General features: G+C 39.8%; 1 protein-coding gene across 2 annotated transcripts in view; it reads right to left on the bottom strand.

Moving 5' to 3' along the window:
- Nucleotides 1-2,847, bottom strand: part of LOC102298574 (endothelin-3) — an 18,542-nt gene extending 15,695 nt beyond the window's left edge. Inside the window, exons 1-2 of one of the 2 annotated variants that reach the window (XM_005938580.3) lie at nucleotides 2,543-2,847; nucleotides 1,669-1,906 (exon numbers count right to left, since the gene is read on the bottom strand). In XM_005938580.3, the coding sequence (XP_005938642.1) occupies nucleotides 1,669-1,906; nucleotides 2,543-2,615 (311 nt within the window). In that variant the 5' untranslated portion in view covers nucleotides 2,616-2,847. The remainder of the gene's footprint in view (nucleotides 1-1,668; nucleotides 1,907-2,542) is intronic. The other variant, XM_005938579.3, reaches the window with a different exon arrangement.
- Between the last annotated feature and the right edge of the window lie 7,688 nt (nucleotides 2,848-10,535).

Genomic DNA, 10,535 nt, shown 5'->3' with positions numbered 1-10,535 from the left:
ATAAATATATGGTCATTTTGAATTTTATGCTATCAACATGTTTCGAAATAGGTGGGGCAATAAATTACTGGAAAAACCGTCACCATTGGGGGGAAAAAGTACTCTATAGAACATCTCATAAAGCAAAGGCATAATAAAATCCCAGAGAGATTCCTTGTTTTCTAAGAAAATATGGGGAGGGGTCCATCGTACTGTTAAAGTCTGTTCTAAACAGAATTTAGGAATTTCACGATCTATGGCTACTCAAGAAAAATGTTCACAAAGAACAAAACGGAAAACTTAATGGGAATGAGACAGCAACCAGCCAGTCTGATTGGTCAGTGAATTGTCAGAGTTAAACAAATGGAAGTTAAAACTCTTCCATCCAAAGAGAAAATATACCGTAACCAAGATCTGAGGACAATGCTGTTGTCTCTGGTATTAAGCTCTTTTAAATGCACTGAGGTGAAGTGCAAACTTTGCCTGGCAGCTGACCAATCAAAATTCTCAATTTCATCAAATCGAAAGAGGAGAAGAACCATCAATCTTGTTAGCAGTGCACATTTCTTCGCCAGCATCCATGATATTATGACGCCAAATCACAACAACAGTTGCATCAAGGCACTTTATATTGTTAGCTAGACCCTACAATACAATACAATGCATATAGAGAGAAAACGAACAATCACATGACCCCAATTGGCAACAATGTTTCAGTTTTTCACAAATACACAAACTATTCACCCAGCAGAACTTATCTATTGGACCTTCCTTGCATTCACTAAAGTAATTGCCAACACTGCTCAGATCCAAAGTATTTACACTATCTTCATCCTGCTCTCTTCCTTCCACTTTTTTACTTTGCTTGATAAACACAATTTAAAACTGTTCTATAAGATACTTTCCAAAAAACTAATTCCTGCGTAGTTGACATCAACAGGTTTGTGGGCATTTTGCACAAATTACAGGGAGGAAGGTCATGAAGTACAAGCGTTTCCCAGCATGCCTCTCTGCCTGCAAAGTTTTTCAGAAAATGTGCTTAATTTAATCAGTAAAATGTGAAATGGCTGAGTAAATATTTGCAGTTGAAATTTAATTCATAAGGAAAATGTATACTGCATTCAAGCAATGTTTGGCTTTGGTTCACAAGATAAAATCTTATGTGTCCAAATTGTGTGAAGCATCCAGTATAATGTAGACGGGCAGGGGCCCACTTTGAAAGACATTTTCACGGGGTGCCTGCTACCTTCTGGGCCCAGCTATCTCACCACATGTTTTCCAACAGCATTGCTAATATGAAAAAAAATAAGGCCAGCTAACCTGGCCTGCGAAAACATTCAGCCAATTAAGAAGCAAAACACGAGACAAAGGAGGCCTTGAACTGTTGAGCCGCTGAAACCCTATATCAAGAAGAAATGTTCGACTTTTAAAACTACAGCTCCCCAGATCACAAAGACTCTGAAAATGTAGCTAAAGTAAGAAGTGATGCAGATCAAATGATCAAAGAAATCTAATTTCTACGTTTCAACATCTGATTTCTTGTCTCTGTATTATTTGTGTACAGTGCACACTAAGAAACATGATGCCCAACACATTAGTAACCTATAGTAACCTAATAAGACATTAGCTACACACATCACTTGCTTAAAAACTGGTGCAAACTGAGAATGCTTGGAGAAGGACACTTACTCCGGTGTGTTGATCCAGATGATATCCAAGTGGCAGTAATACACACACTCCTTGTCTTTGTAAGTGTAACATGTGCACCTCTTGGATCGCCTCCTGGCTAATGGTGGCTCGCAGTCAGAACACGGCTCAACGTGGGAAGCAACAGTGGCGAGATCCTCCACCCCGCCAGGCAGACGTGCGCTCTGCTCGAATGCTTTCACCTCCTTCCTCTGGCTCACATCTTTCTTAAATGAAGAACCTGCAAGATTACAGCATATGAGAGCTTCCTCTCATAGTCTTAACCTGAAACAGCGTTTGGTAAAGCATGGAAAAGCTCTTTATAGATGCATGTATATTACATTTCTGCTTGAAAAGGTTACAAAAGATCCAGATTCTAGAGTAGTTAAAACAAAATATCAAGCATAAATAGTTACATATTTTAGTTTCATAACAGTAATTGGTCAATTCTGTTGAGAGTAGAGTTTGTCTCAGAGAGAAAATATATGTATATATATTTAAAGTCCCAGTCGGAGTCTTTGATGGAACTTTAAATAGTGAATTTCTTGTTTTAGTGATTCAAAACAATAAAAATACCGAACGCGTTGGAGTCACAAAACACCGATGAGTTTTCAAAAGATCTAAGACATAACATGTGCTCACTTTTAATGGGATTTTTTTTGTTTGTTTTAAAAAGGTTAAAACTGTATAGATATCATGACGTCAATTGCAATGTTATAATAATAATCGGTATAATCCGATGATTTCAGTCTAATTGCATGTTTTGATCTATCTGTTTGACCTGTCAGTCACTGCTGCACAATAACGCACACCAGCTGGTCTGTGTGACCATTACTTCACTAAAACACAAACACAACAAGGACCGACCACTACTCACCGTTGGTCAAAGATGCTGTCACCACGATTAGAAACAAAACTCCCACATCAAGCGATGATGATGCGTTAGCCATCACACGCCAAACATTAGAAATGAATAATCAACTTAAAAAAAAACAAACGAAAAAGTCGAAATGTGAGAACAGGTGAATGAAAACGTCCGAAATTCTCGAGTATCTTATCTCAGTGAAGCGAGTCAAAGATGTCCTCATAGAGCATCATGTGTCTGATACAACTCTGCACCGCTGCGCTTCCACACTCCGTTTGCCTTTTACAGCCACTGGGGTTCGTTATGAGCTGACACCGCTGTGACAAGTGAGCATGGATATCCCGCCAGCTTCCTGAGACACTTTTCAAAATAAAAGACCGTGTTGAACGCTGCTGAAATCAAAGACGCGTTACACCCATGTTTGTGGGCCAACAGCACAAACATGACACAGAGACCCAGTTTAGTGACTCCAAATAGTGGCCTAGCACACAGATATCAAGCAGAGCGACAACTTAGGTTGAGCAGTTTAAGTGGCAAAGTTAGAGAGACAAGGTGGAGAATAGTGGGTGGACAAGGGATGTTGAAGTTGGAGCTGTCAGGTAGGAGGACAAGAAGAAAACCTCAGAGGAGGTTCATGGATGCAGTGAAGGAGGATATGCAGAGGGTTGGTGTGCCAGAGGAGGATGCTGGGGATAGGGCTTATCCTCTTAGTGCAAGAGGCGGGATACACTCTGGACAGTGATGCAGTGATGCTAATCTGATGCAGGGCTTATATATCTGTGTAAATTTCTTAATTATAATTAAGAAATCATATGTGTATTTTGTATTATTGTTTGTGTTGCTTTTATGCTTTTATGTTGAAAGTAAGTATTATTCTACCTGTAGTTCTGGTTTGCCAATTTGACAGGGCTGTGCCTGCAGAACACCAGCAGCTGGGTGTTTTATGTGATGCATGAGGGCAGAGGTCAGGATCTCTAAAAGGATGCACTCCCTCACAGGGTTCTCTCAGCCATGAGCTTCAGGCAGCTGCAGTGCATCAGTATATCATACCTTTGTATTCTACAAGTGAAGCAACTAAGAAAATATAAACAAACTAAGATGGTAAAAAAACGAACTATGATACAATACAGAGGGTTGGTATGATAGAAATGGATGCTAGGGTGAGATGGAGGCAAATGATTTGCTGTTTCAACCCCTAAAGGGAGCAACGGAAAGAAGATATGGTTAGTAGGTTTGAATTGTTACAAGCATGATTACTGGCTTTTTTTCATTACAACCTCACTCTCATGTCTCACCCACTAAGTAAAATCATTATCCTTCCTTGCACTACCCTACTACACGTCAGTCACGTATCCTCTGCTCACATTGGTAATCTCAGGTGCTGAATGTGATTGACCTTTTATGGTCTCTGGTTACCACATCACCTTGAATCACTTCCTCTGTGGATGTTTTGTAAGTGATGTCAGCAAAACTTAATTTTCAGTATGTGCCATTAAATACTCTCAGTGAGTCTTCCTACTCAGTCAGATCCTGCCTATAAGCACAGGATGGTGAATGATATGGTTAATGAATAATTTGACAGTTATTCCCATTTGTTAAGGGTGTGAAGCAGTAGTCAGGACTTAGTCACTGTGAGGAATGATAGAATTGCAGTGAAGTCTGTTATTGTTGTGACATCTCGCTACAATTCAGGAGGTCAATGTGGGTCTTACATAACTTTAATGTTTCTGGTGCTTTCATGAGACACGTTACCATCAATCTGTCAAGTTTTAATCTTTGATTTCTGTTGATCATGTCTTGATGCATTCTCAATCATTCAGGTAAGTAAACTTCCTGTTAAATCCAGAATTGAATTCAAAATCCTGCTCCTCACATACAAGGTCTTAAATAATCAGGCCCCATCTTATCTTAATGACCTTGTAGTACCATATCACCCTATTAGAGCACTTCGCTCTCGCTCTGCAGGCCTACTTGTTGTTCCTAGAGTATTTAAAAGTAGAATGGGAGGGAGAGCCTTCAGTTTTCAGGCCCCTCTTCTGTGGAACCAGCTTCCAGTTTGGATTCAGGAGACAGACACTATCTCTACTTTCAAGATTAGGCTTAAAACTTTCCTTTTTGCTAAAGCATATAGTTAGGGCTGGACCAGGTGACCCTGAATCCTCCCTTAGTTATGCTGCAATAGACGTAGGCTGCCGGGGATTCCCATGATGCATTGAGTTTTTCCTTTCCAGTCACCTTTCTCACTCACTATGTATTAACAGACCTCTCTGCATTGAATCATATCTGTTATTAATCTCTGTCTCTCTTCCACAGCATGTCTTTATCCTGTCTTCCTTCTCTCACCCCAACCAATCACAGCAGATGGCCCCGCCCCTCCCTGAGCCTGGTTCTGCTGGAGGTTTCTTCCTGTTAAAAGGGAGTTTTTCCTTCCCACTGTTGCCAAAGTGCTGCTCATAGGGGGTCATATGATTGTTGGGTTTTTCTCTGAATGTATTATTGTAGGTCTACCTTACAATATAAAGCACCTTGAGGCGACTGTTGTCGTGATTTGTTAGTGGAAGTAACTAGAAAAAACAAATTTTAAGTGAATACTGTATATCCAGAATATCACTCTGAAACATGTATTTCTCTAGACATTGCTGTGAATCTGCAAGGAGAACACATTTTAATCAAAAGTTCCTAAAAAAAGTGTTTCATGATAATAAAAATGTCTTTTTTCTAACAAAAGCACAAACACTTGACTATACAGTGTTTGTGCTTCTCCCCCTTCCCCTTCTTCCACCAACAGCCCACATCCCCCTACACCCACAAAGCGAAAACAAACGCAAAAACTCCAGGAATGAAGGTAAAACAGTTTAGGAGGTTGGCCCAAGGGTAAAACAAAGCAGAAGGACAGTTTGGGTGGCCAATTACGAAGTGGTGCAAAGCCAAGCAATAGCTGAGGGGGCCGGCCCGAGGCCAGAGCAAAACTGAGGAACAGTTCAGGGCTACACTGGAGACTTTGGTAACACGGGACATGTTGGCTCAGGCTTCACAGACCGCACTGGACATTGTGGATTGGACACTCTCTCATAACTCTAGCAAGACACAGGAACCAAATGTGTGACTCACAGATGGGCTTGAAGTTAAACGCAACAAACTAAACATTAACTAAGAAGTACGCGAAGAGCATGAAACAATAAAAACAGAAACACACAAATCAGGTAAACAGGCACACCAACAAAAAGCAAAGGAGAGACAAAACTTTAAATACACTGAGGGCTAATAAGGGGGTTGAGACACAGCTGGGAAAAACAAGGTACAGACTAATCAATGGAAATAAGATGAAGGAAGTCAAACTGAAAACAGATACAAGAGACAAAGGCCTCCTAAAACAAAACAGTAAGTCAGATAACATGGAAATAATTTACATAGAGTAAGAATTACGAGAAAGAAAAGGTTGTCACAATAAAATAAACACAAGGAATCAACATAACCAGCACAAACAAAAAACCCATTTCTAAAATATCAACAAGTAGAATCCTTATGGAAATAAACAGAACATCGTAGATAGTGGCTTTGCCTCTTGGTGTCGTTCAGGCACATAACAAAGCTGGTTAGGTTTAGAAAGATCAGAGTCTGGGATCAGTTGGAAGACCTGTGATGAGATAGTTAGAAAAAAGAAAAAAACACTGATTCATTTGGGCCTTTCATCACCCTAAACTCCTCACTCGACTCTCTCCTGACTGTATAGACATAAAACTTACCTTATACTTTCTCCTTTACACAAAGCTGGAAAATGGTGCTGTCACAAATAAATAATTTTATGGATCATAATATGCTGGGTGCCCGTGCAAACTTAGGGGTTGTTTGTCTGGAACAACAGACAGTGTGTTGGATACTACAGTGGTGTGAAAAAGTATTCGCCCCCTTCCTGATTTCCTATTCCTTTGTGTGATTGTCATTGATTGAGATGCAGTGGCGTGACCTTGAAAAGGCAGTTCATGTTCGAACCCCTCCAGTGTGGCTGAATTGTAACAATTTTGCAAAGATGAGGGGCCAAAATTCCTCCACAGTGCTGTAAAAGACTGTGGAGGTGCACTGCAGGTTATTGCAAACACTTGAGTAGAGTTGTTGCTGCAAAGGCTCGCCAAACAGTTATTAGGTTTTAGGAGGCGATCGCTTTTTCACACAGGACCATGTAGGTTTGGATATTTTGCCTCTTAATAAGAAGCATGGCATGACACAGCTTGTACACTGGCATTATTTTCACCTTGCACAGCCCTCTGTGTTGGTATCTGTATAGGCTCTCTAATGGACAAATATGCTAATTTGAAATAAACTAAGCACAAATACTGTGTGGGGAAGTTTATCAGTTATGTCTGTGGACAGATTTTTATCAGCAACATAACAACACAAGGTCACCAAACTTTCAACATTCAGATGAGATCAAAAAGCAGCTTAAGTTTGAAGAAAGGTCTGTCTGTAGACAGATCGCAGAGAGAACCCATATGGAAAAGACATATAAATCTTATAAAGTTTGCATCTGTCTTGTGTGAAATTTGTATGAAAAGCATATAAGAGTGAAAACAGATATAAGATCCCCTGAAAAATTATATAATGAAACTTGTATGTTTTGGATACTTACTAAAACAATATCTGAAAGTAATGAGAAAGTGGCCTCTTTCATGAGTAAATCATAGAAGTTTTTACTATTTCTTTTCCATATGAGAAGACACTGAACAATCATCATTACGGTCAACGTGAAATAAATGTTGGATCAGTGTTAACAAACTGATGAAACCTGGGACTGGTTAATAACCAAGAGTGCAAAAGTGATTAACATTAGAGTTCATGTTGATTGATCACATTTAGGTTGACAACATCTTTGTCCTAAAATAGTTTCAGCTATCGTTTGCTATCTGTCATGCTCCCTGTGCCTCCCCGGCCAGCCCAGTGTGGCCACAAGTGTTTGTTGTTTTACTCTCTGTCTGCTCCCCTCGCCTTGCTCTCTCTCTCCTACCTGTCTGCCTGTGCGGAGCTCTGATTGGGCTCCCGCCCTTGGCCCATGCACCTGCAGCTGATCTCCGGTGATTTGCAGCTCTTCTTAAGGCAGGGGCTCTGAGCTACTCGTCGCTGGAATATTGAGTAACTCTCGTTAGCGTTGCCTGGCTTCATTGCGATTCTGTTGTTTCCGAGCTTGCCTTTGACTTACCCTCGTCTGTGTAAATAGGTTTACCTGGATCAGCCCTTTTGTGACCCCTGGACCCCATGAGTGTGAGTGGGCTGCTTGTGTGGAGATTGTTTGGACAAGGAGCGGAGCAAGTGCGAAGAAGTGTGTTTCCCCAGCCTATTGATCCCCAGGACCTTGGTGTTTCCCCCCCTTCACGTGTACATAGCGCACCAGTGTGATTAATAAAGTATTGTTGAACTGTGCTTTCTCAGTCTGCGCCTGAGTCCGTTCCACCACCGTGACACCATCTGGGTTTATTTTTTATCAGCACAACAATGTAAACACAGTGTCAGCACAACTGTGCCAAGTTCAAAGATGAGTTACAGATCAGTGTGGTGGTGACAATGAGTTCTTAGTCCACACCCTTGGAGTGTGACCCAAATACTTTTATGGAAGATAGCTTCAAGTAAAAATGATGTTATCACAATGTTCATTTACATTTTTAACAAATTAAAATTAAAACACAAGTACCTGCAGGTGGTGAGACTAACATGTTATTTTAACTGTATAAAAGCGCACAAAAAAAACAATTACAGAGTTATTTACGGTGTTTTTTGTTTACAAGTTCATTTTTAAGCATTACAGCTGTCATCAGTTTGCAGTTATTATGAAACCCATAAATCAATACAAAATTTAATGTTAATATCAGTAATCAACCTACGCAGATGATGATTTAGATTAATTAGACTCAACCCTTCTGTTGTTCTGTTTTTTATTTATTACCGTTTTTCACATCCATCACCTGCACAGTTATATGAATCTACAGCTAGTAAATGCTGTAAGCTGTATTGTTGCAGACAGGGACAGACCTGCTGACAGAAGCTGTCACAACTGTAATCTGTGCCAAACATCACATGGTTGATTAGCGTCCATGTCTGGAAACATCTGTGTGTCAGTATAAGGTCACACTCAAAGCGCCACGTAGTGACTTGGCGATACACATTTGATGTACATGACATTTCATTTGACATATAAGTACTGTGTCTTCTTTGACGCAGCCTAGAGCACTAGCATCCCCCAGGCTTCTACCTTTCTACCTATAAAACCCGAGAGCAGCCAAATGGCTGGTAGGCTTTTAGCTAGGCTTTAGCTTCAGCCAAGTGGAAGCTAAATTGTCTAGTCATTCATCTTCCCCGTCCCTCAGTCATGCAGCTATTTTGTTCATGTAAATGGTCCCCCTTATGAAAGATTGGTCAGGCTTCTTTTTTAATGCACAATCGGCACCAGCCATTTCAACACTAATGCTGATCCAGTAACGGCACAGATAGCACATAGGACACTTTACCGATGGAGTTGCACAAGTAAACCTGTGTAAGAAGCAGGGCAACGAGCATGAAACATATTCTAACAAAACATTAACAGAAGCTGAAGCTTGCTTAAAGCAGTATGATCTCAGGGTGCATGAGGTGAGAAAGTTAACCTCGTGAATTATTTCTTAATTTTTAGTTATTGTTTAGTTACAGTCAACAAAGACACAGTGAATATTACACTGAACCACAATCAGTCGTTTTCAGCTCCCCACTAATGTGAGTTGTCACACACCATCACAATCTCACCATAAATCATTTGTTAGAGCTGCTGCTTGTCAGTTGAGTCCTGAAGTCTACCATGGACGTTCTTGCTTATCTACGACATCATTCAACACCTTAACCAGAAGGGCATTCTCAGATCTCTACTTTGAATTTCTTTGAGTACAATAAGAAATGGGAACTTCTGCAGTGGAAGATTGAGAAACAATTTAGCTAACTGTTAAGATGGCTGTTGACAGTTAAGCTGTGCAAATAAACAATAAATAAATATGATACATTTCAATTAATAATTTTAAAAAATTGTTTAGCTTGTTCATCAGAGTGTCTTTAACTAAAATAATAGACTGGCTGCACATCTGGAAGGTGTGCTAATCATGCATTAACATTGCTGCTTTTGAAATGTGACATTTCATACTTCATAAAACTGCATGCAGCAATAACAATAATAATAGCAATTAAAAATACGAGCAGTAATTATAGGGGCCTTGCACCTTTCAATCCGTTGAGATGTGCTGCATGCTGCAGCTGAGGGACTAATCAGACTGTTGGACAAAATAGTTCATTGTTACTTCCTCTTATTATTGTTATTGCTGCATGCAGTTTTATGAAGTATGAAATGTCACATTTCAAAAGCAGCAATGTTAATGCATGATTAGCACACCTTCCAGATGTGTAGCCAGTCTATTATTTTAGTTAAAGACACTCTGATGAACAAGCTAAACAATTTTTTAAAATTATTAATTGAAATGTATCATATTTATTTATTGTTTATTTGCACAGCTTAACTGTCAACAGCCATCTTAACAGTTAGCTAAATTGTTTCTCAATCTTCCACTGCAGAAGTTCCCATTTCTTATTGTACTCAAAGAAATTCAAAGTAGAGATCTGAGAATGCCCTTCTGGTTAAGGTGTTGAATGATGTCGTAGATAAGCAAGAACGTCCATGGTAGACTTCAGGACTCAACTGACAAGCAGCAGCTCTAACAAATGATTTATGGTGAGATTGTGATGGTGTGTGACAACTCACATTAGTGGGGAGCTGAAAACGACTGATTGTGGTTCAGTGTAATATTCACTGTGTCTTTGTTGACTGTAACTAAACAATAACTAAAAATTAAGAAATAATTCACGAGGTTAACTTTCTCACCTCATGCACCCTGAGATCATACTGCTTTAAGCAAGCTTCAGCTTCTGTTAATGTTTTGTTAGAATATGTTTCATGCTTGTTGCCCTGCTTCTTACACAGGTTTACTTGTGCAACTCC

The sequence above is a fragment of the Haplochromis burtoni genome, unplaced genomic scaffold (assembly GCF_018398535.1).
Source record: "Haplochromis burtoni strain Fernald_Lab_line unplaced genomic scaffold, NCSU_Asbu1 Contig_221, whole genome shotgun sequence".
Classification (NCBI taxonomy): Eukaryota; Metazoa; Chordata; class Actinopteri; order Cichliformes; family Cichlidae; genus Haplochromis; species Haplochromis burtoni.
This window is presented reverse-complemented; position numbering and strand designations above follow the sequence as displayed.